At 37.8% G+C, this 25,960-nt stretch overlaps 1 protein-coding gene and 1 pseudogene across 5 annotated transcripts in view; one reads left to right on the top strand and one right to left on the bottom strand.

Moving 5' to 3' along the window:
• Positions 1–663: 663 nt before the first annotated feature.
• Positions 664–3,928, bottom strand: LOC143648453 (large ribosomal subunit protein eL8 pseudogene; annotated as a pseudogene). Its single transcript, XR_013158556.1, has 2 exons — positions 3,458–3,928; positions 664–2,124 (listed from the first exon to the last, which is right to left on the bottom strand). The product of XR_013158556.1 is annotated as a large ribosomal subunit protein eL8 pseudogene (transcript).
• Positions 3,624–25,960, top strand: part of LOC143648449 (centrosomal protein of 97 kDa-like) — a 77,134-nt gene continuing 54,797 nt past the window's right edge. For 3 of the 4 annotated variants that reach the window (XM_077118519.1, XM_077118518.1, XM_077118516.1), the window contains exons 1-6: positions 3,624–3,748; positions 5,574–5,716; positions 6,701–6,859; positions 7,852–7,953; positions 9,219–9,332; positions 9,839–10,005. In XM_077118519.1, coding sequence (XP_076974634.1) covers positions 3,706–3,748; positions 5,574–5,716; positions 6,701–6,859; positions 7,852–7,953; positions 9,219–9,332; positions 9,839–10,005 — 728 coding nt within the window. In that variant the 5' untranslated portion in view covers positions 3,624–3,705. Of the gene's footprint in view, positions 3,749–3,914; positions 4,200–5,573; positions 5,717–6,700; positions 6,860–7,851; positions 7,954–9,218; positions 9,333–9,838; positions 10,006–25,960 lie in introns of those variants that run through there. The other variant, XM_077118517.1, reaches the window with a different exon arrangement.

Below are 25,960 nucleotides of genomic sequence, written 5' to 3'. Positions count from 1 at the left end.
TTGAAGTTTGGGTGAAATCTCAATTGCATAGTGTGCTGGTTTGAAACTGTTGTGTACCCCAGAAAGCCATGTTCTTTAACCTGATTCAATATTGTTGGGTGGGATCTTTTTGATTGTTTACATGGGGATGTGACCCACCCATTCAAAGTGGGGTTGCTTACTGGAATCCTTTTAGAAGGAACCATTTTGTGAAGTGTTGACAGCCCACACAGCCAGAGACCTTTGAAGATGAAAGAAAACACCCCTGGCGAAGCCATTGAAGAAGCCAGGAGAGAAAGCTAGCAGATGCTGTCATGTGTCTTCCCAGCTGACAGAGGTATTCCAGACAGCATTTGCCTTTCTTGAGTGAAAGTAACCTCTTGTTGATGCCTTAACTTGGACACTTTTCACAGCCTTAGAACTGGAAACTTGCAACTTAATAAATTCCCCTTCTTAAAAGCCATTCCATTTCTGGTATGTTGCATTCTGGCAGCTTTAACAAACTAAAACACACAGTTAAATGGATTTTGAAATATGGAAATTTCCCTTGCACTTGCATTGAGATCTGTAAAATGCTGCTAGAACTGTAGTTTGAGCTAGAAAAATATTGCCACTGCAAATTTGTTTGAGAAAGAAGAATTGTGACTCAGACAATATTAGTTATTGTCAAATTCACTTTACTACTGAAAATGTTTTGTATGGAAGTGATTTTTACTCTGTAATTTTAGGTGAATTCATAAAGAAACAATCAAAATGATAAAAACTTTAAAAGCCATTCAATGTTCTGTAACTGGTTAAAGGAGGTTTGTCTCACACAGAAAAATTTTAACCTCAGCCCTGAGCTACAAAAAAATTGCATAAAACATTACCACCGGCAAGCCATTAAACTGCTGTGGAGGTAGGCCAGTCAAGATGTTCAGCTGCTATTTATGACAAAAAGTGATAGATTGATGATAGGAGGCCTATAAGAGTGAAGGAAGTTTATTGTTGATGTTACTGGTTCAATGACACATGGTAGATTCAAATGTATTTCACCAAATACCTACTGATTAAAATGCTGTTATAACCATAGGCTTGAACGCCTTACTTTTTTGTTGTTGTTGTTGAAGGAGAAATTTTACTTTTATGTACATTAAATTCAACTGAGACATTTGATCCAGTTTAGTAGCAAGTTCTTTAGCTTTTGCCTTCTCCAGCTTGGCAATGTGAGCCCAGACTTTGGATCCAGGACATTGCCTCCCCAGTGACAGCGGATCTCATCATATCTGTCATTGTAATTGGTCCTAATAGCGTCCACCATCTTAGCTGGTGCTTCTTTATCTTCCAAGATGACCTGTGTGAAGGCGACAGTGGTGTAGGTCTTCCTGTGGAGGAGGCTTCCCAGCCTGGCCCTTGATGATGCAGTAGGTAACCTCCATTTTGCAACACAAGATGGGCAGGAAGAGAAACAGCTCGATGGGGTCCACATCATGTGCAATCCCACCAGTTGGCCCTTTTTGTTTTCCACCAGCGTGGTGAAAGTGTTCACCCCTGCTCCAAGAACAGGCCGCCTCTTAGTGGGCACATCCCTTTTGCCAGCAGCTTTCTTCTCAGCCCAGGCCAACAGCTTCTACTTCTTCTCTTGCTTTGTACTTGTAGGCCAGCATAAGCCGTCAAGTAACCGATTGGCAGTTCAAGGCCTGGGTGAATTGATTGATGGTGGGGGGCATTTTCAGCTGCTTGTAAAGGATGGCCTTTTTGCCACTTTGGCTAGATGTAGCAAGGCCATTTGAGAAAGCGATGAGGTCCCTTTTGGACTGGATTTGCCGTCCAAGGCCAAAATTCTTGGGCCTTTTCTCAAACAGGCAGTTTACCACCTTCTTTGCTTCCTGCTTCTTCATGACAGCAGGGGCCGGGGCCACCTTTCTCCCCTTCACCTTCTTTCCTTTCAGCATCTCAGGTAATGGGGCGAGAGGAAAACCTTACATTTTCACAAGTGTTATAAATCTGTTCAACTGAGCCTTTCTCTGTTTATGTCACACGCATAGCAGAAACCACTTCAGGAATATTGAATTAGCATTTTCTCTTTAAAAATATTTCATCTGTAGTTGTTCCATGCAGATTACTCATAGAGGCTAATTCTTCAGTTACCTTAGACAGTGACTCCTTGAATAAACAACAGAGCAGTATCAGTAACATCTTTCCAATCATCAAAGCTAAGGAAAACCACTCAAAATTATTTGCCTTGTTTTCAGATTTGCTATTGATATTGCACCTAGTATCCTCAATACTTAAAGCAACTGAAAAGCCAACGGTCTTAAAGAAGTTTATTTTCTGTATACATATTTCTTCAGCTGCAGCAAACATGATTTAATTAATATACCATACTAAAAATGAGAGGCCAGTAGATGTCACTGTGTGCCTTACCATGTCAGAGAGAAGCCAAAGATGGCCAGCAGCTAGTCTTCTGGGGGAAAGTATCATCTTAATGATGCCTTGATTTGGACAGTTGACCTCAGAACTGTAATCTTCTAAGCTAATAAATTTCCCTTTTGAAAAGACAACCCATTTTATGATATTTGCTTCAGCAGACTAGCAAAGTAGAACACCATGGAAATACACTACATACACTGTGAACCATAAGTTAAACCATGAATTTTTATAGTACTGCTATAACCACCTGCTATCATCAACTGTAACAAATGTTCCACACAAATGCAAGGTGTTTGTGGTGGGGTGGTATATGGAAATTCTTTATTTTATGCATGATTATCCTGTAAACCTACAACTTATCTAATAAAAAATATTTTTTTAATGTCCACCCTTCCTAAATCTCATTGGTTTTGGGAATGGAGAGTTAATGGTTTGCAGTGGAGTTAATGGAGGCAATCATTTATTGGTTCATTCATTGGTTCTCCAACCTGCTTTGCCACTTCCATTCCTTGAAAAGACTTACTATTTGTGCATCTCTAACTTCTTGCCAGGAGCCCAACTAGAACCAGTTTATAATAAAGCAAAGATGGCCAGCCCTTCTATTAATATTGTAGAATTTTATTGTTGAAATGCTTTAAAGCTTTGGATCAAAATTTTTTGTTTCATAGACCACTTTGATAATCTACATATATATATTGCCATATATACATAGAATATATATTTTCTATAATACTTAATATACTTAGAAGCAATATTTGGGACATATTTACACTAAAAAACTATTGGTTGTCCAGATAAATTCTACTAAAAAATACTGTAAGAAAATTTCTGTCAGCATGTTTAAGTCCTCAACTAAAATTTCAAATAAAATGTATCTGTTTTGAGTATCACAAGATCACTTCAGTTAAATCCTCTAGAGGATTTGAAAATTTCCAACTCTTTCAGATTGTCAGAACAAAAAAGAGGCAGCTCCTAGAGACTTCTAGAAATGAAGTCAAATTAGGTCTGCATTAAGTAATATCTTTATAATCATTCCGATGGTAAAAGTATCAAATTTCGCAATTACCTAGTGAAGGCATGAAACGACCACTTAATGCATTTTGCTCATGCGTCAAATGAGGCAGCTGGACAGAGGTTCCGGCTCCTAATCCCTTAGTGTCTAACCAGGGCTGCGCGTCATTAAGCGTGGCCAGCCAATCGGGCCGTGGGAGCCGTGCATTCTGGGAGTTGTAGTTTCCTGCTCCGTCATCCCGCCTACAAGCTCCAGAGAGCCGCTGGAAGTCGGTTGCCTGGTATTATTAGCAAGCGGGAAGTATGGCGGTGGCGCGCGCGGACGCGACTTTGCCTCTGGGAGAAGGTAAGACGATCCCCATCGCTGTGTCCCAAGCTTTATTCCAGTGAGCAGAATTAAATAGTTGCGTGGAGAGGGGAATCTTACGTTTAGGGGTGCAGCTTTGGACCAGTTCTTTACTGAGGGGCGGTGGGCGCGCTGCCTTCTGGGAGTGGTAGTCTCCTGGCTGTGCCCAGTTGTCCCGCGTCGCGGCGAGGGCCGAGCCGGGGGACTACAGCCTCCAGGGGACTTCGCGCGGCCGGATACCACGGCTCCCGCCCTCCGGGGGATGGCTGGGCGGTGGATTTTGAGCTGCGGTTGTCTTTCCTGGACATCCACTCTGCCTTTCGGTTGCTTAAGTGAAATTTGGGATTTTTCCCGCTTTCCCTGCAGGCGCACCATTTTCCCCTCGGTTCTCCTAGAATGTTCAGGAAATCCTCCTTCAAACACTGCCCTGCACTGACGTTGAGCCGCTCTTGTAAGTGGCCTGTGGTCGTGATAAAATCTTGATGCGATCCAGGTCCCGCAGTTCACATGCTACAGCTTCTCTCCGCCACGGGGTTCTGAGATAGGGATCGGTCGCCGCCCGGCGGAGCTTCGGGGTATGGGAGGTTCTGTGGCCCGGCGGTACCTCCTTGGGGCTTGGGCTTGGGCTTCTTTGTTTTGGTTACGACTGCTCGGGTCTGGGTTGGGGGCAGGGCCGGGGTCGAGGCCTGTCTCGGTGGTTTAGACCCGAGGCTCCTGATCTGGAGGCGGTAAATCCTTGTCTATGATTCTAAGAGGCCCGCCAGTCCCTTGGAGTTGTGCGCAAAGGCTGTGCATTTTCCTGGGACAGTCCACAGATCTCATCAAATTTCAGAGGAGCCCATGACCCCCCCCCGCTCCCCCCACACACACGGTATGAGACAATGGGAAAACGTTGAAATCCTCCAGGCTAGCAATGCCAGCTTAATTATTTCCCGCAGTCGTCTTAATCTGGGTATAAATTTCAAATTGGCAATTTTCCCTGGCCTTGCCCCTTCTGAATTGGCTGCTTTTTAACTCCACCTCCCCTGTCCACCAAAGCAAGTACAGAAAGTAATAGCAGTTAACAGTTCTTGAGCAATTTTATGCGTCAGCTGACGTTCTATGTGCTTTTCATATGTATCATCTCATTTTCTCTGTGGAATAACATTGTAAAGTTATTAATATGGATGATAAAGGTATTATCATCCGTATTTTACAAAGTAGAAAAGTGAGCCCCAAAGAGGTAATTTGTTCAAAATACCACGTTGGGTAAACTCGTGGAGTGAGGATTTGAATGCCTGTTTGTTTCCATATACTAAAGTGCTTAATTGAGCGCTCTGTGCCAGGAGTAGGGCTAAGTGCTGTTCATTTCTCACTTAATCCAATCCTTGCATCAACCTAATGAAATAACCATATTGACCTGGTTTTATAAATGAGTTAAGTGAACTAAACTTTGATTTTCGAAATAGTTTGGGCACTTTATGATACACTGGAATTTAGGCTGTAACAGGTTAATGAGCTCTTTCAAAAAATTTAGTTCTGTTTTTAAAAGCTATCCTTGCAAAATATGGAAGTAAAGGTCATATTTAAGAGTGAAGAATTTCAAAGTATTGCATTATAGAAATTTAGAAAATCATGAATCTGGTTATAATGTGATATTTTTAAAGAAAATCAATCTGTGGAGATTTAGAAGTCAAGATAACTTTAGTTTTAAAATTTTGATATTTATTGTGCTCTAGTTTCTTCTAATTCTAAGTGTATAGAGATTTTATGAGTAGTTCCATCTCGATGCACCAGTATTATATTTGCTTTGTGTTTTCTAACAATTTTCTTTTTTCTTTTTAAGGATCAGTGATCAATTGGTCAGGGCAGGGGTTACAGAAATTAGCTCAGAATTTACCACGTGAAGCTGATATTCGTACTTTGATTCTGGATAAAAATCAGATTATTAAATTGGAAAATTTGGAGAAATGCAAAGGATTATTACAGGTAAATATTGTTAACTGGGATATAGTTACATAGGACAATTTATTAATAAACACAGTAAAACAATAAAATAACCAGACAAAAAGTATCTCTACAGGCCTAGAAATCAGTAAATGTTGCCTCAGGTTTTTATGACAGTTTCTCCTGAAGATGAAAATATATGCTACATTAGGAGTAGATTAGAAAAAGAAGCATCACTAACAAAAAAAACTTTTCACGTTGGTAAAATATTGTGTTGTTACTATACCCCTCACCTCATGGTGGGGTAAAGAGTTCATTCGTTTCTTTATTCATTCAGTAAGTGTTTATGGAACTCCTCTTATGTTCCATAACTATCCTAGGTCTTAACTAAGGCAGTGTAAGGAGCCCATTTTTATAAAACTTATATTCTCACGTTGCTGTTGTGTTGAAAATGTTTTCTTCCCCACATACGCGCACACACACACACACATAATTTTCCCTATTGTAACACTTTAAATTAGTGTGGTACCTCTGTTGCATACAATTGATGAAAAAATATAATTATACTATAAACTACAGGCCATGATTTACAATAGGCATTACCGTTTGGTTGACAGTCAAGTTTTTAAAAAATTTTTATTATAATAACATTTATATATCCTAAAATTTCCCCTTTCAACCACACTCAGATACATAATCCAGTGGTGTTATTTACATTAGCAATGTTGTGCTGACATCAGCACCATCCATTACCAAAATTTGTCTGATACTATACACACAGACAAATATTTTCTCTTTAGTACTTGGAAGAGGTCTGAGCACTCAGCTTTATTACTATTTGCCTTTGCTTAGGAACAACAACCACAACAAAACTGATATTTACACTTTAGGGTATTTAAATAGTATATGTGAAAAGTACATATTGGGTTTGTATATTTGGGAATGTTTGGCTGTTTAAACAAACCTAATGTGAAAGTAAGATCTGTATTTTTTTCCCTAAGATAATGTGGTGTTTCTTTTCCACAGTTGTCAGTGGCTAATAATCGACTAGTGCGGATGATGGGTGTGGCCAAACTGACCCAACTCCGTGTGTTAAATTTGCCTCATAATAGTATTGGCTATGTGGAGGGGCTAAAGGAGCTAGTACATTTGGAATGGCTGAATTTGGCAGGAAATAATCTCAAGGTGAATTGTTTCTTTTTTTTAATTACAAAGTATTAACTGTAAAAAAGAAATTTTAAGCAATATAGAAACATAGGTAGATTTAAAAATTAAAACACCCACTCCTACTCTCCAGGGATAATTTCTGTTTATGTTAACATAAACTTAAAAGTCTCAGTTTAAAACATGTCATGCAGTATACTATACTTCTTTTTTATTAGAATTTTTTGAGAGAAATGCGAAAGATCTAATTATGCTTAGAAAAGTAGAGCAAATAATAGAATAAAGTGTTAAGGAGACTATATTATGCTAAAATAATCTTAAGTAAATGTTTAATGATATAATAGAGAATGTATTGTTTTAAAAGGCAGGAAATCTGGAGTTTAGTTCTGTTTCCACCCACTTGGTAGTTGTATAATTTTGGTTAAGTTAATATTTCTGTGTCTCATTTCTTAATATGCTAGATGAGGGGACTGGATTAAATGATATTAATAGCTGACTTTTATTAAGCAATTAATTTATACTAGATGCTATTCCAAATACCTTAACTGTATTAATTCTTTCAGTCTCATGATAGCCTGTGATGGAGACATAGTTGTTATGCCCATTATAGAGATGAGAATATTAAAATACAGAGAAGTTAAAAAACTTGTCCAAGGTCACACAGCCAGAAAGGTATAGAGCCAAGATTTAAAACCAGGCATTTTGGCTCCACTCATAACTAGTAAACTCTGTGATATATGAATTGTCATTTGTCATTACTAAAGTTGCTTCAATCTGTGAATATCTGGAGTGGTATAAACTCTTGGTAGCCCTCTGCTCTTATAGGGATAATGAAGGTGAAAGCGTATAATATGCCACTTTACCAGATTCTGTTAGCACTGTCTCCTCTTTGTTTTACTAACTGCTCCTCTGTTTACAGTAAGGAGAAGAGGCAATAGACTCAGCTGCAGGGAACTAGGGAAGAATTTCATATTTTGTGTGCATGAAATAATGTGATGCTTTTGTTGCGATAGGCCATGGAACAAATCAGTAGCTGCACAGCTCTACAGCACCTCGATTTATCAGACAATAACATACCCCAGATAGGTGATCTATCTAAATTAGTGTCCTTGAAGGTAAGTGTGTTTTCTGATCATATTGCTTTTGAAATTTCAAACCAGATTACCAAGAGAAAGTAATATGCTTGATCTAAACTCAACCTCCCTTGCGTGAAGGTTGCACTCATTATGATAAAAATTCTATTTGAGTACCAGAAATTAAGTATGAAACTTTTTGCTATTAGTTTCTAGAACTGATTTATGTTATGTAAAACTGGTCATTGTAATTAAGGTTAATTCCTAATTTACCATCCTCCAAATATGATGGAATTCCTTCACACCCAACCAGTCAATGCTAGTAGCTTTAGTTACATAAGAGGTTGGTGAGGTTGAGTGTATTCATATCTGCACTTGAGTCTATTTTTTGATGATCTATTTTTAGTGGGTATTACTAAATTATCAAAATTAATTTCATATTAACTAAAAAATCCCAGTGTTTAGCACTGTTTATGGAAGGGACTGTAGCATACAATTAAGTAAGTGGCAGTTGGAATCATAGCTTAAAAAAACGTGTAGGGCTTTTTCCATATTTATTCTTTGTTGGATATTATTAGCATTAGATGGAGTCATTTAGCTGTGAGTAATATGTTAGTTCAATTCCCCCATTTCTTTGACAAAAATAATTTTAAGCTGTAAACATTGTAGCAATAGATGCCAAGAGATTTCAGATGAACTAAAGATCATTGAACTTGATTTTTTGGGAATGTAGGCATGATTTTCTTATCAGAACCCTGAATACGTGTAGTCTTGAGTTTATTATTCTTTTTTGTTGTTGACTTAGTTTGAGTCAGCTTCATCTTGAAGTAGCATATGCTACATTCCTTGAGCTTTGAGTTATCAAAAGAATGTAGTTGCTAATTATAGGTTATGGGTTAACGCTCGCTCTCTGTTTTGGAAATCTTACTTTATACATGATTGTTGTACTGAATATTTTCTTTTATTTTGCTCACCTTGTTTTGATTTTTAAAAGAAAATGAACAAGTATATTAGAAGTTGCTCAATGTCTAATAATGTAAATCTCACTGTATGATAGTTGCTACATCAAGTGTTTTGGGGTAAGTCTTTAAATTTTCATGGGCTTAAGATGCTGCAGTGAAAAGAGGAAGTTGAACCAGAAGATCACCTAGGACCCTTCTAGCCTTAAGAGGTTTTCATTCATATGCAATGAGAAGTATAAAATAATGGATCTTTTTTATTTCTCTTACACCGTTTTGGTATTGTCAGAATAGACCAGTTAATTTATAATTGTGTTATTTGTAATTCATCTTGTTTTTACTTTCAAGACCCTGCTTTTACATGGAAACATCATCACCTCTCTTAGGATGACACCTGCTTATGTACCCAGGAGTCTTGCTATACTTTCCTTGGCAGAAAATGAAATACGAGACTTAAATGAGGTAAAATTTGAAGGTATTTTATGGGATCCAGGAGCTAGAAAGTCTAGAGATAGCCAGGAGAAGGTTGTGATTATGAGCATCTTGGAAGAAACCACCATCAAGATGAAGTATTGAGCTATAGACATCATTACTTTTCTTTCTAATTTTTCTTAATTTCCTTTCTTGTGCTATAATTCTCTTTGCATTGGGAAGTGATTGGTGGTAATATGCATTAAAAGGGTTAATAAGGCACCATATCCTAGACTATTATGTTTTTAAACTAGGGTTCTCCCTGCTGAAACAAAGTGCTAATAATTTCTAAGGGATTTTGTGCAACAAGGACCAATGGCCATGTTGTTGGAAGTTTGGAAGTCAGTGGATAATAGAAGAGTGTTGCATGTCGCTTTTCAGTACAAGAGGGAGATTATTACATTTTCAAATGCTGCCAAAGTTGTGTCATCAACGGAATTTCTGTGCTTGACACTGAATAGTTCATTTTTGTTCAACAAAGTTATGCTTTGTTCCAGATTTCTTTTTTGGCATCCTTAACTGAATTGGAACAGTTGTCGATCATGAACAATCCTTGTGTGATGTCAACACCTTCCATTCCAGGGTTTGACTATCGGCCATACATCGTTAGCTGGTGCTTAAACCTCAGAGTCCTAGATGGATACATAATTTCTCAGAAGGAAAGGTAAACATGACATCTTTGACATCACATTTATCTTTGCAAGTTCCTCAAGGACCATTTCTGGCCATTACAGATTATTAAGCTGAATATTATTTCTTTTTTATTGTGGAAAACAACATCTATACAAAAAGTAAATTTCAAATCATACCACAACAGTTAGTTGTAGAACAGATTTCAGAGTTTGGTATGGATTACAGTTCCACAATTTTAGGTTTTTCCTTCTAGCAGCTCCAAGGTAATTGAGACTAAAAGAAATATCAGTATAATGATTTAGCAGTCATACTCATTTGTTAAATCTTATCTTCTCTGTTATAACTTCACCTTCTCCTATGATCTTTCTCCCAATCTTTAGGGGTATTTGGGCTGTGCCCATTCTAACTTTTTCATGTTGGAAAGGGCTGTTGATAATTTGGGATGGAGGATAGAACTAACTAGTTGATGTTCTAGAGAGGCTGGCCCCTCTGGGTTTTAGGAATTAACTGGTCTAGGAACCCATCTGGAGGTTGTAGTTTCTGGAAAGTAGTCCTAGTGCATGGAACCCTTGTAGAATTTCAGATAAAGCCCTAGGTGTTCTTTAGGGTTGGCCCAAATGGTTTTGGTTGGGGTTTGGCAACTATGATAGGTAGCAGTATCTAGCTGAAGAATACCCTTCAAAGTAGCCTCTTGACTCTATTTGATCTCTCTCAGCCACCGATACCTTATTTGTTACAATTCTTTTCCCCTTTTTGGTCAGGAAGGCATTGTCAAGCCCACGGTGCCAGGGCCAGACTCATCCCTGAAAGTCAAGTCCCATATTGCCAGGGAGACTTTCATCCCTGGATGTCATGTCCCATGTAGCGGGGTGTGTAATGATTTCTCTTGTTGAGTTGGGCTTAGAGAGAGAGCCCATATCAGAGGAAAAAAAGGTCCTCTAGAAGTAACTCTTAGGCACAGCTATAAGTAGGCTTAGCTTCTCTGCTACATAAGTAAGCTTCAAAAGAGCAAGCCTAAAGATCAAGGGCTTGACCTGTTGACTTGGGAGTCCCTACTGTTTGACATAGTATCAGGGGGTTCCCTGGTAAAAATTATTTTCTTATTCAGTTGTTTGGGGGTTAGAACACATTTTTGCATAGCAACCATGTTACAGATGCTGCTTAGGGCTTCAGATCATTCCCCCAAATCTTGTAACCTATCATATATGTAAAAGCAGTATTACGAATACCTTAGACCTCAACTCTCTTTTTAACAAGCAACTGCCAATTTAGAACTGGTAGCAGATGTGATTAGCTCTCCCCTTCTTATACCTGTGAGTCAGCAGAAGTCGGGCCTCCACCATATCTAGATCATTGGTTTCTATGGCTTAGAGCTGGAATTCCTGCAGGATGGGCTTTTCTGGACCCTGGCACAAGATCAGTGAAATTAGAACTTTAGGGCAGGGAAGGAACTAGGATGTGGATGAGAGGGGTAGAGTTAGGGAGATGGTGAGAATTGAGATGACTTTATTCTCTTTACTTTGCCTTGTTTCATTTCTACCTCTCAACACATATATTACATGCATTCGTGGATTCAACAAATACATTCTACCTTGACTTTTTTGCCTTTCTGTAGTAGAGACTGTTAATAGTTACTTGAGAGGTTTCCTAATTGAGGGGATGAGTGGTAGGATATAGACAGGGTTTTACTTCTCCTTCTCCCTGTTCATCTGGTTGCCCTCTAGTTGCCGAATAGGGCAAGCAGCAGTGTGGAATAGCAAGTAGGCGCCTAGATAGTGAAGGGGCATAGTTCAGGTCTAATTAACCTACAAAAAGGGATGGCTTTTCTTTTTCTTGCAGTAAGTGTTGCTCTGAGGAGAAACCTTATTTTGTTTCAAACTATTATCTGTTCTAAAGCTGGAATATGGGTCTACTAGGATTATTTTCTTTGGGTCTTCCTGTAAGAGAAAGAAGATAGGTTGTTTGATTTTTCTGTGCAGCTGGGACTGGTAACATATTTTTTTTCTTGGAAGCAGGATGGTGAGGTAGGAAGAGCTAATGTTTGGCCTAGAGGAAGACCTGTGAAGATAGACCAGACTTGGTTAGGAGAGACAAGAGAAAATCTTCACATCTTTCTTTGCCAACCATTAGATGTGTGGCCTTGACAAGTTCCTTAATCTCTCTGTTTCTTCAACTATAAAGTATGGATAGCTCACTTTCAAGTACATTATGAGACTTACAGATAATATATAGAGCATGATACTGTCATATATTAGGTGTTTAATCAATGATAATTAACATTATTATATTGAAACAAAAGAAGTATTAAAGATGGTAGAACATAAATATTTGTTGAGTGACTGAATGAGTAATAATGTAAAGACATTGTTTCTACACTGTAGGAATCATTTTAACCCAAGTGACTTTAAGGCAAATTCACATTTTTTTTTAGTTCTTTCTACAATGTTTTACAATTTAATTTCAGAGACTTTAGGAGTGGGGAAAGAGTGGGTACCCACTTGGGCAGCTCTTTATTTGGAGTTGTTTTGCATCAAAGAATGTGGGGGGAAGATAGAGATGGGAGGGTAGCTCAATACCATCCTTTTCTCAAATTCTTTCCCCAATTCCCATACTTTAAAAAATTGCAAAATATCACATAATTCAGATGTAGTTAAAGAATTATATTTCAAAGTATCCATGTAGTTACCACCCAGAACAATACTAGAACATAACCAACACAGAGACTTTCTGTGCCCCACGCTCATCACAAATCCCTCCCCACTGTATGTAACTACTGTAATGACTTTTTGAGGTTATTATGGAGTCTTCAAACTATCAGCCCTTCAAGAAAGACTGAAATTAAACAGACAAAAGTAGTACATGTTGGTGAGAATATTGGAGAATGTTGGAAACATTGGAATTCTCAGATACTTCTCGGGGAGTGTAAATGGTACAACCACTTTGGAAAACTGACAGTATCTGTGGAAGCAAAACACATTTATATACCATATCAACCAGAAGGTTCTCTACAGAAATAGGTACTTATATTTACCAAAAGATACATCTGAGCATATCTTATTATTCTAAGTCCAAATTGGAAGCACCCAAATGTTTATCAACAAAAGAATGGATAAATAAATTGAGCTACATTCAAACTCAGAAACCTAGATTGTTGTTAATGCCTTATTATAGAGGAATTGGTACTGCAATGTTTGAGAAAACTCTGTAGTCTGTATAAACAGTGCTCCCATGTTTTACAATAACTCCGTTCTGTTCGGGGGGGGAAGAATTATTCTAAGGGAGAGATATGGACTTAAATTCAGTGAGTGGCTTGAGCAACATTTAAAACATTTCAATTCTGGAAATTTTTCTGAAGATCAGGAAGGAATTTCGAGCTTTGTTACCTATCCAACTTGACTGGAATTTGCCAAGAGCATCCAGGTTAAAATCTCCTTTGTGAAAAGTATCCCTGGTTCTTTGATGACTTCAGGTAGTCAGATCCTGGTATTGTGTGTGTGTTTTTTTTTTTTTTGAGATGTTGGAGGTTTATAGAAAACCGTACAGAAAATGTGGAGTACCTGTTTCTGCCCCATCTCAAACAGAGTATTCCATATTAAGTCTTTGTCTTAGTGTGGTATATTTGTTACAATTATTATAATTTTTCTATTAACTGCAGTACATAGTTTACATTAGGGTTCATAATTTGTGTTGTATAGTGCTAGGTATTTTTTAAAAATTTTTATTCTTGTAACATATATACAGCCTATAATTTCCTCTTTTAACTACATTAATAAAATATTAAAATACATAATTTAGTGGATTTAATTACATTCTAAATATTCTACAATCAAGATCGTCCCTTACCAATTTTTTCCTATCACCTCAAAAAGAAACTCTGTACCATTTAAATGTTAGCTTGCTATTCTTACTCCTATCCCATCTTCCAGTAACTTGTATTTTAGTTTCTGATTCAATGAAATTTTTATTCTAATATTTCATATGAGATCATACAGTGTTTGTCCTTTTGTATCTAGCTTATTTCCTTACACGTGCTGTCTTCAAGGTTAATCCATGTTGTCACGTTTCAGAACTTCATTGCCTTTTATGGCTAAGTAATCTTCCATTGTATGTATATACCATTTTTGTTTATTCATCTGTTGGATACTTGGGTTGCTTCTATCGTCTGCCAGTTGTGAATAATGAACATCACTGTGCAAATATCTTTTCAAGTGCCACTTTCAGTTCTTTTATACCTACAAGTGGGTTTGCTGGGTCATATGTTAATTCAATACTTAACTTTTTGAGGAACCAACAAACTGTTTCTTCACAGTGGCTACCATATTACATTACTACCACCAATGCACAGCTGTTCCTATTTCTTCACATCTTTTCTAACACTTATTGTCTGTGTTTTTAATAATAGCTATTCTAGTGAGTGTGAAATGGTATCTCATTGTGGTTTTTATTTTTATTTCCCTAATGACTAACAATGTTGAACATCTTTTTGTATGCTGTTGAGCCATTTGTATATCTTCTTTGGAGAATGTCTTTCAGGTGTTTTGCCGATTTTTTAAATTGGGTTTTTTTGTCTTTTTGTTGTTGAGTTTTGTAGATCTTTATATAGTCAGGATATTAAACTGTTGTTGGATTTTTGGTTTCTAAATATTTTCTTTCATTCTGTATGTTGTCTTTTTACCTTCATGATGACATCCTTTGATGCTCAAAAGGTTTTAATTTTGACGAAGTCCCAAATATCTGTTTTTTCTTTGTTGCTTGTCCCTTTGGGTTGGACTTTAAGGAACCATTGCCTAGCACAAGGTCTTGAAGATGCTTCCCTGTTTTTTTTCTAGGAATTTTATAATTTTGATTCTTATATTTAGCTCTTTGTTCCATTTTGAGTTAATTTTTATACGTAATCTGAGATACAGATGCTTGTTCATTGTTTTGGATATGGATATCCTATTTTCCTAGAACCATTTGTTAAGATTATTCTTCCCTCATTAAGTAGACTTGGCTGCTGTTATAGTTTGCTAGTTGCCGGAATGCTGATCATTAGCATTTCAAACTAAATTTATTTTAACATTTGTTCTCCCTGTTATTTATTTTTATTCCATATGTTCTACTCGTCTGTTGACAAGGTAGATAAAAGGAGCATTAGACACAAGGTTTTCACAATTAGACACTCACATTGTGGAAGCTATATCATTATACAGTCATCAAGAAACATGGCTACTGGAACACAGCTCTACATTTTCAGACAGTTCCCTCCAGCCTCTCCACTACATCTTAGATAACAAGGTGATATCTACTTAATGCGTAAGAATAACCTCCAGGATAACCTCTCGACTCTGTTTGGAATCTCTCAACCATTGACACTTTATTTTGTCTCATTTCCCTCTTCCCTGTTTTGGTCAAGAAGGTGTTCTCAATCCCTTGAAGCTGGGTCTCAGATCATTCTAGAATTTTTCTCAGTCCCTTGATGCTGAGTCTCAGCTCATTCTAGGATTTCTGTCCCACCTTGCCAGGAAGGTCCACACCCCTGGGAGTCATGTCACACACAGACAGGGGGAGGGTGGTGAGTTTGCTTGTTATGTTGGCTGGAGAGAGAGGCCACATCTGAGCAACAAAAGAGGTTCTCTTGGGGGTGACTCTTTAGGTCTAATTTTAAGTAAGCTTGATCTATCCTTTGTGGGGTTAAGTTTCATATGAACAAACCCCAAGACTGGGGCTCACCCTATAGCTTTGGTTGTCCACAGTGCTTGTGAGAATATCAAGAATTCAACTCAGGGTAGTTGAATTTTCCCCCATACTCACCATTCCCCAAAGGGGACTTTGCAAATACTTTTTTTTTTCAGTTTTTTTTTTTTATTAATTAAAAAAAAATAAACAACAAACAAAACATTAAGATATCATTCCATTCTACATATACAATCAGTAATTCTTAATATCATCACATAGTTTTATAGTCATCATTTCTTAGAACATTTGCATCGATTTAGAAAAAGAAATAAAAAGACTACAGAAAAAGAAATAAAATGATAACAGAGAAAAAAAAGATTATACATACCATACCCCTTACCCCTCGCTTTCATTTACCACTAGCATTTCAAACTAAATTTATTTTACCATTTTTCCCCCTATTATTTATTTTTATTCCATATGTTCTACTCTTCTGTTGATAAAGTAGATAAAAGGAGCATCAGACACAAGGTTTTCACATTCACAGAGTCTCATTGTGAAAGCTATATCATTGTTCAATCATCCTCAAAAAACATGGCTACTGGAACACAGCTCTACATTTTCAGGCAGTTCGCTCCAGCCTCTTCACTACATCTTGAAGAACAAGGTGATATCTACTTAATGTGTAAGAATAACCTCCAGGATAACCTCTCGACTCTGTTTGGAATCTCTCAGCCATTGACACTTAGTCTCATTTCACTCTTCCCCCTTTGGTCGAGAAGGTTCTCTCAATCCCTTGATGGTAATTCTCAGCTCATTCTAGGGTTTTTCTCAGTCCCCTGATGCTGAGTCTCAGCTCATTCCAGGATCTCTGTCCCACGTTGCCAGAAAGGTCCACACCCCTGGGAGTCATGTCCCACGTAGAGAGGGGGAGGGTGGTGGGACGCTCGTCGTGTTAGCTGGAGAGAGAGGCCACATGTGAGCAACAAAAGAGGCTCTCTTGGGGGTGACTCCTGGGCCTAAATTTTAAGTAGACTTGACCTATCCTTTGTGTGGTTAAGTTTCATAAGAACAAATCCCAAGACTGGGGGTTCAGCCTATAGCTTTGGTTGTCCACACTGCTTGTGAGAATATCAAGAATTCAACTTGGGGAAGTTGAATTTCTCCCCGCTCTCACCATTCCTCAAAGGGGGCTTGCAAATACTTTCCCACTCACTGATCAAATCACTCTGGAATTCATCAGGGCATCACTCTGGACAAACCAACAAAATCTCATGTCCTACCTGAGATTCCAAGTACTTACGACGTTCAATCAAACTATCTACATAAGTTATATTAGGAAATGCTCTAGTCAAAATATAAATTTTGTAACAAACATTTTTTACATTAGTCTCACACATAAGGTGACATTTTAAAATATTAATTACCATCTATTTTAAGCACCCTGCAATAATGACATTCCTTTGTTCTTCCTCATGCCAAAACATTTTTAAAATTTTTACATTGTACATTTCACTATTATTATGCATTCTAGGCATTCATAGATTGTACCATCTCGATCTTTAACATCTATCTTTCTTTCTGATTTTATTTATGTCCCCAGCCCTCCTCCCTCTATCATTCTCACATGCAGCTACATTCAGTGTTTTAACATAATTGTATTACAGTTAGGTAGTATTGTGCTGTCCATTTCTGAGTTTTTATATCCAGTCCTGTTGCACAGTCTGTATCCCTTCAGCTCCAATTACCCAATATCTTACCCTATTTCTATCTCCTGATGGTCTCTGTTACCAATGACATATTCCAAGTTTATTCACTAATGTCACTTCATATCAGTGAGACCATACAGTATTTGTCCTTTAGTTTTTGGCTACTCGCACTCAGCATAATGTTCTCAAGGTCCATCCATGTTGTTACATACTTCATAAGTTTAATCTGTCTTAAAGCTGCATAATATTCCATCATATGTATAGACCACAGTTTGTTTAGCCACTTGTCTGTTGATGGACATTTTGGCTGTTTCCATCTCTTTGCAATTGTAAATAATGCTGCTATAAATATTGGTGTGCAAGTGTCTGTTTGTGTCCTTGCCCTTAAGTCCTCTGAATAGATACCTAGCAATGGTATTGCTGGGTCATATGGCAATTCTATATTCAGGTTTTTGAGGAACCGCCAAACTGCCTTCCACAGTGGTTGCACCATTTGACATTCCCACCAACAGTGCATAAGTGTGCCTCTTTCTCCACATCCTCTCCAACACTTGTCATTTTCTGTTTTGTTGATAATGGCTATTCTGGTGGGTGTGAGATGATATCTCATTGTGGTTTTGATTTGCATTTCTCTAATGGCCAGGGACGTTGAGCATCTCTTCATGTGCCTTTTGGCCATTTGAATTTCCTCTTCTGAGAAGTGTCTGTTCAAGTCTTTTTCCCATTTTGTAATTGGATTGGCTGTCTTTTTGTTGTTGAGTTGAACATCTCTTTATAAATTCTGGATACTAGACCTTTGTCTGATATGTCATTTCCAAATATTGTCTCCATTGTGTAGGCTGTCTTTTTACTTTCTTGATGAAGTTCTTCGATGCACAAAAGTGTTTAATTTTGAGGAGCTCCCATTTATTTATTTATTTCTTCAGTGCTCTTGCTTTAGGTGTAAGGTCTATAAAACCGCCTCCAATTATAAGATTTATAAGATATCTCCCTACATTTTCCTCTAACTGTTTTATGGTCTTAGACCTAATGTTTAGATCTTTGATCCATTTTGAGTTAACTTTTGTGTAGGGTGTGAGATACGGATCCTCTTTCATTCTTTTGCATATGGATATCCATTTCTCTAGGCACCACTTATTGAAGAGACGGTTCTGTCCTAGGTGAGTTGGCTTGACTGCCTTATCAAAGATCAAATGTCCATAGATGAGAGGGTCTATATCTGAGCACTCTATTCGATTCCATTGGTCGATATATCTATCTTTATGCCAGTACCATGCTGTTTTGACCACTGTGGCTTCATAATATGCCTTAAAGTCAGGCAGTGTGAGACCTCCAGCTTCGTTTTTTTTCCTCAATATACTTTTAGCAATTCATGGCACCCTGCCCTTCCAGATAAATTTGCTTATTGGTTTTTCTATTTCTGAAAAGCAAGTTGTTGGGATTTGGATTGGTATTGCATTGAATCTGTAAATCAACTTAGGTAGAATTGACATCTTAACTATATTTAGTCTTCCAATCCATGAATACAGTATGCCCTTCCGTCTATTTAGTTCTTCTGTGATTTCTTTGAACAGTTTCTTATAGTTTTCTTTGTATAGGTCTTTTGTCTCTTTCCTTAAATTTATTCCTAAGTATTTTATTCTTTTAGTTGCAATTGTAAATGGAATTCATTTCCTGATTTCCCCCTCAGATTGTTCATTATTAATGTATAGAAACACTACAGATTTTTGAATGTTGATCTTGTAACCTGCCACTTTGCTGTATTCCTTTATTAGCTCTAGTAGTTTTGCTGTGGATTTTTTAAGGTTTTCGACATACAGTATCATATCATCTTCAAACAGTGATAGTTTTACTTCTTCCTTTCCAATTTTGATGCTTTGTGTTTCTTTTACTTGTCTAATTGCTCTGGCTAGAACTTCCAACACAATGTTGAATAACAGTGGTGATAGTGGACATCCTTGTCTTGTTCCTGATCTTAGGGGGAAAGTTTTCAGTTTTTCCCATTGAGGATGATATTAGCTGTGGGTTTTTCATATATTCCCATTATCATTTTAAGGAAGTTCCCTTGTATTCCCATCCTTTGAAGTGTTTTCAACAGGAAAGGATGTTGAATTTTGTCAAATGCCTTCTCTGCATCAATTGAGATGATCATGTGATTTTTCTGCTTTGATTTGTTGATATGGTGTATTACATTAATTGATTTTCTTATGTTGAACCATCCTTGCATACCTGGGATGAATCCGACTTGGTCATGATGTATAATTCTTTTAATTTGTTGCTGGGTTCGATTTGCTAGAATTTTGTTGAGGATTTTTGCATCTATATTCATTAGAGAGATTGGTCTGTAGTTTTCTTTTTTTGTAATATCTTTGCCTGGTTTTAGTATGAGGGTGATGTTGGCTTCATAGAATGAATTAGGTAGCTTTCCCTTCACTTCAATTTTTTTGAAGAGTTTGAAGTTTGCTGTTCTTTCTCCAGTTCTTCCAAGGGGACAGTTAATTCCCGAATTTTTGCCTTTTCTTTTTTGATATAGGCATTACGGCAATAAATTTCCCTCTTAGCACTGCCTTTTGTGTATCCCATAAGTTTTGATATGTTGTGTTTTCATTTTCATTCGCCTCGAGATATTTACTGATTTCTCTTGTAATTTCTTCCTTGAACCACTGGTTGTTTAAGAGTGTGTTGTTGAGCCTCCATGTATTTGTGAATTTTCTGGCGCTCTGCCTATTATTGATTTCCAACTTCTTTCCTTCATGATCTGAGAAAGTGTTGTGTATGATTTGTATCTTAAATTTGTTGAGACTTGCTTTGTGACCCAGCATATGGTCTATCTTTGAGAATGATCCATCAGCACTTGAGAAAAAGGTGTATCCTGCTGTTGTGGGGTGTAATGTCCTATAAATGTCTGCTAAGTCTAGCTCATTTATTGTAATATTCAAATTCTCTGTTTCTTTATTGATTCTCAGTCTAGATGTTCTGTCCATTGATGAGAGTGGGGAATTGAAGTCTCTACCTATTATGGTAGATGTGTCTATATCCCTTTTCAGTGTTTACAGTGTTTGCCTCATATATTTTGGAGCATTCTGGTTCGGTGCATAAATATTTATGATTGTTATGTCTTCTTGTTGAATTGTTCCTTTTATTAGTAGATAGTATCCTTCTTTGTCTCTTTTAACTGTTTTACATTTGAAGTCTAATTTGTTAGACATTAGTATAGCTACGCCTGCTCTTCTGGTTGTTATTTGCATGGAATATTTTTTCCCAACCTTTCACTTTCAACCTATGTTTATCTTTGGGTCTAAGATGTGTTTCCTGTAGACAGCGTATAGAAGGATCCTGTTTTTTAATCCATTCTGCCAGTCTATGTGTTTTGATGGGAAGTTTAATCCATTAACATTTAGTGTTATTATTGTACGGGTAGTACTTTCTTCTACCATTTTGCCTTCTGTATTTTATATGTCATATCTAATTTTCCTTCTTTCTACACTCTTTTCCACACCTCTCTCTTCTGTCTTTTCATATCTGACTCTAGTGCTCCCTTTAATATTTCTTGCAGTGCTGGTCTCTTGATCACAAATTCTCTCAGTGATTTTTTTGTCTGAAAATGTTTTAATTTCTCCCTCATTTTGAAGGACAATTTTGCTGGGTATAGAATTCTTGGTTGGCAGTTTTTCTCTTTTAGTAATTTAAATATATCATCCCACTGTCTTCTCGCCTCCATGGTTTCTGCTGAGAAATCTGCACATAGTCTTATTGGGTTTCCCTTGTATGTGATGGATTGATTTTCTCTTCCTGCTTTCAAGATCCTCTCTTTCTCTTTGACCTCTGACATTCTGACTAGTAAGTGTCTTGGAGAACGTCTATTTGGATCTATTCTCTTTGGGGTGCGCTGCACTTCTTGGATCTGTAATTTTAGGTCTTTCATAAGAGTTGGGAAATTTTCAGTGATAATTTCCTCCATTAGTTTTTCTCCTCCTTTTCCCTTCTCTTCTCCTTCCGGGACACCCACAACACGTATATTTGTGCGCTTCATATTATCATTTGATTCTCTGAGTCCCTGCTCATCTTTTTCAATTTTTTTCCCTATAGTTTCTGTTTCTTTTTGGATTTCAGATGTTCCATCCTCCAGTTCACTAATCCTAACCTCTGTCTCTTGAAATCTACCCTTGTAGGTTTCCATTGTTTTTTTTTCATCTCTTCTGCTGTACCTTTCATTCCCATAAGTTCTGTGATTTGTTTTTTCAGACTTTCCATTTCTTCTTTTTGTTCATTCCTTGCCTTCTTCATAGCCTCCTTCAATTCATTGATGTGGTTTTTCATGAGGTTTTCCATTTCTGTTTGTATATTCTGAATTAATTGTTTCAGTTCCTGTATCTCATGTGAACTATTGGTTTGTTCCTTTGACTGGGCCATATCTTCAATTTTCCTGGTGTGATTTGTTATTTTTTGCTGGTGTCTAGACATTTAATTACCCTAATTAGTTTATTCTGGAGATTGCTTTCACTTGTCTTACCTAGGGTTTTCTTGCTAGATGAGTTTGTTGTCTATCTGTTCTTTGACCTTCAGTTCAGCTTTTTCTGGGCCTGTAGCTTAGGTTTTGTTTAACAGAGGACAATTTTTCAGTTCTTGTTTTCTTGTTTCTTGCCCTGCTTGTAAGGTGCCTTTTCCCTCCCCACCCTTAGGAGGGTCTACATAGGTATTATAGACTCCAGCCAGGTTTTCCTAGACTAAACTGGCCTCCTATCAGGGGGAAGGATTCACCTGCATCAGTGTTCCCTGAGGGTGAGACCCAGCAGGTTAAAAAACTTTCCTGTGAAGTCTCTGGGGTCTGTTTTTCTTATCCTGCCCAGTATGTGGCGCTTGTCTGCCTGCGGGTCCCACCAGCAAAAAATGTTGTGGCTCCTTTAACTTTGGCAGGCTCTCCCTGCTGGGGGCGTGGTGGAGACAGAGGAGAGGTTGTAGGCTGGTTTTAATGGCTTCAAATTGCCAAGCCCTGGGTTCTGAATTCCTTGAGAGAGGGATTCCACCTGAGTTGGGCTTCACCCCTCCCCTGGGGAAGGCACAGGGAGAGAAAGCCCTGAAAGCAGTCTGTTTCTGCCTGTGCCTGGGGCAGTTGCAGCCTGAGTAGTCCCGCCGCTGAATCCAGAGGCAGCCAAGCCTCCGTAGAAACAGCCACAAAAACTTCCGTTTCATCCCCTTTCCTCTTTTTCGGTTAGCCCAATAAGCGACTTCTGCCTTGACCAAGTTCGCCTGAGCTGGGGACCTATTTTTAATAGTCAGAATTTGTTTATTAATGCCACAATTGGTGTTTGGTTGGACTCAGTCCCTGCTGCCGTTAGAGTGTCTTTCCTTTCCGTCTGGGAATGTGCCTGTGGGGGAGGGGCGCTGGCCACCGGCTGCAGCAGCTTGGGGAACTCACGGTTCTGGGGAGACTCGCAGCTGGTCCAGCTGGTTCAGACTGGGGTACCCTGTGTGTCCGGTCACTACTGTGGCTCCAGGAGCCTTCTGTACTGTTTCTGGTTATTTAGTAGTTGTTCTGGAGGACGAACTAAGATGCGCACATTGCTAAACCGCCATCTTGGCCCCTCCTCCTGACATATGTCTGCAAATACTTTTTAATTCACTGTCCAAATCACTCTGGGATTTATTGGGGCATCACTCGGGACAAACCAACAAAATTTCATGTCCTACTCAAGGTTCCATGCTTATGGTGTTCAGTTAAGCAGCCTACATAAGTTATATTAGGAAATGCACTAGTCAGAATATAAATTTTGTACCAAATAAACATTTTTTGCTTTAGTCTCACACACAAGTTGAAATTTTAAAATATTAATTACCATCTATTTTCAGGACCCTGCAGTAATGACATTCCTTTGTACTTCCTCATGCAAGAACATTTTTTAAAATTTATACATTTAGTTACTATCATTATACACTCTAGGCATTCCTACTATCATTATACACTCTAGGCATTCCTAGATTATACCATCTCAGTCTTTATCATCTATCTTTCTTACTGATTTCATTTGTGCCCCCAGCCTTCCTCCCTCTATCATTCTCACATTCAGCTTCATTCAGTGTAAAAAGGGAATTTAATAAGTTGCTAGTTTACAATTCTAAGGCTGAGAAAATGCCCCAGTTAAAACAAGTCTTTAGAAATGTCCAATCAAAGGCATCCAGGAAAAGATACTTTGGTTCAAGAAGGCCAGTGACATTCAGCATTTCTCTCTCAGCTGGGAGGGCACGTGGCAAATGTGGCAGCGTCTGCTGGCTTTGTTGTAGCTCTACAAAAGGGACTCTCTTCAAAATGTTTCCTCTTTTAAAGAATTCCAGTAAGCAACTCTACCTTCAATGGGTAGAGACGCACCTCCATGGAAATCATCTAATCAAAAGTTACCACACACAATTGGGTGGGTAACATCTCCATGGGAACAATCAAAATGCTCCCACCCAGCAATATTGAATGAGGATTAAAGTACATGGCTTTTCTGGAGTCCACCACAGATTCAAACCAGCACAGCAGCCTTGTCAAAAACTAGTTACCCGTAATGTGAGGCTTTACTTCTGAACTCACAGTTCAATTTAATTGATCTATGTCTGTCCTTATGGCAGTACCATGCTGGATTTTTTTGTTGTTGTTGTTGTTTTTTTCTTTTTGAGTGGTGGAGTGCATGGACCAAGAATCAAACTCAGGTTTCCTGCATGGCAGGTGAGCATTATACACTCAACCACCCATGTACCCTTAGTACCATGCTGTTTTGCTTACTGTGAATTTGTAATAAGTTTTAAAATCAGGAAGTGTGTCATCCAATTATATTTTTCATTTTCAAGATGGTTTTGACTCTTTTGGACCCCTTGCCCCTCCATATAAATTTTTGAACTCTTCTTTTGAAATATCTTTGAACTTACAGGACAGTTACAAAAGTAACATAAACCTCATAAAGAAAGCACCAGTGTACCCTTACCCTCCAGATGCCTAGTTTCACCAATTTTAAAATTTTGTCACATTTGCCATATCTTTCTGTTTTAGTTTGTTAAAGCTGCCAGCACACAATATACCAAAAATGGTATAAGCATCTCCAAACATCCATCTTTCAGCTCTGAAGCAACTATCTGCCCAGCATCTGCATCTAAGGTTTCTTCAAAATATTTCCTTTTTAATGGACTCCAGTAAACTAATCAAGCTCCACCTCGAATGGGCGAGTCACATCTCCATCTAACCAAAGGCCATACCCACAATCGGGCATACCTCATCTTCTTGGAGATAATCTGATCACAAGGTCACATCCACAACTGGGAGTATCACATCTCTGTGAAGATAATCTAATCAAAAGGGTTTCCACCCTACAGTATTGCATCAGGATTAAAGGTCATGGCTTTTCTGAGGCACATGACACTTTCAAACCAACACATTATCCATCCAGTGATCATCTGATCTATCTGTCTGTCTGTTTTTTGTCCATCATCCCATTTTCTGAACACTTGAGTGCAGTTTGCATAGATCATACTTCTTGAATACTTATACTGCCCTGTACATTTCCTAAGAACAAGGATGTTTGATTTTTTTTTGTAATAACCCCAGTTTACTGAATATGTACTAAAATGCCAGGCCAGTATTCTCTATATGCACTATTTTTTTTCTTAAATATTTTTATTGAGATATATTCATGTACCATACAGTCCATCCAAAATATACAATCAGTGACTCACAGTCTCATCACAAAGTTGTGTATTCATCATCACCATGATCATTTTTAGATTTGCATCACTCCAGAAAAAGAAATAAAAAGGAAAAAGAAAAGCCTCATCCATCTAATACCCCTTACTCTTCACTGTCATTGACTACTATTGCAATCTACCCAATTTTTTGTTACCTTTTGTCCCTCCCCCATTATTTATTTATTTTTGTCCTTAGTTTTTTACTCATCTGTCCATGCCCTCGATAAAGGGAGTGTCAGCCACAAGGTTTTCACAATCACATGATCACACTGTAAAAACTATATAGTTATACAGTCATCATCAGAAATCAAGATTATTGAAATATAATTCAGCAGTTTCAGATATTTCTTTCTAGGTATTCTAATACACTAAAAACACTGCCCTCCAGTGGGACTACATCAGTCTGCTTCCCTACCAACAGTGAATAGGTACATCATTCAACATTTTCTGCAATACTTTTCATCTTTCTGTTTATTTGAAAACAGTTTTATTCACACATCATACAACCCAACATAAGTAAAAATCAGTGGTTCCCTGTATTATTACATAGACATGCCTTCATCATGACAATCTATATTAGATCACTTCCTTTTCTTCAGCAAAAAATCCCATACTCCTTCTCCATATCCCCCATTTATTGACATTTAGTTTTGGCATATTGCCTTTGTTACATTCAATAGAGTCCTATTACAATGAGGCTCAACTTATATGTAAGGGAATGGATAGAAGTGAAAGCAGTTTCTTGGTGGGTCTGTAAGTAATAGTGCCATATTGAAGGTGAACGTGATTGAAAGGGGTTGCATAGAGCCATGTACCCACCTATTAATATGCCAAATATAAATAAGTTCTTGCATGAACTACTTCAAAAGTATGAGTCTTGTACATAGCGTATATAATATT

The sequence above is a fragment of the Tamandua tetradactyla genome, chromosome 10 (genome assembly GCF_023851605.1).
Source record: "Tamandua tetradactyla isolate mTamTet1 chromosome 10, mTamTet1.pri, whole genome shotgun sequence".
In the NCBI taxonomy this organism is placed as follows: Eukaryota; Metazoa; Chordata; class Mammalia; order Pilosa; family Myrmecophagidae; genus Tamandua; species Tamandua tetradactyla.
This window is presented reverse-complemented; position numbering and strand designations above follow the sequence as displayed.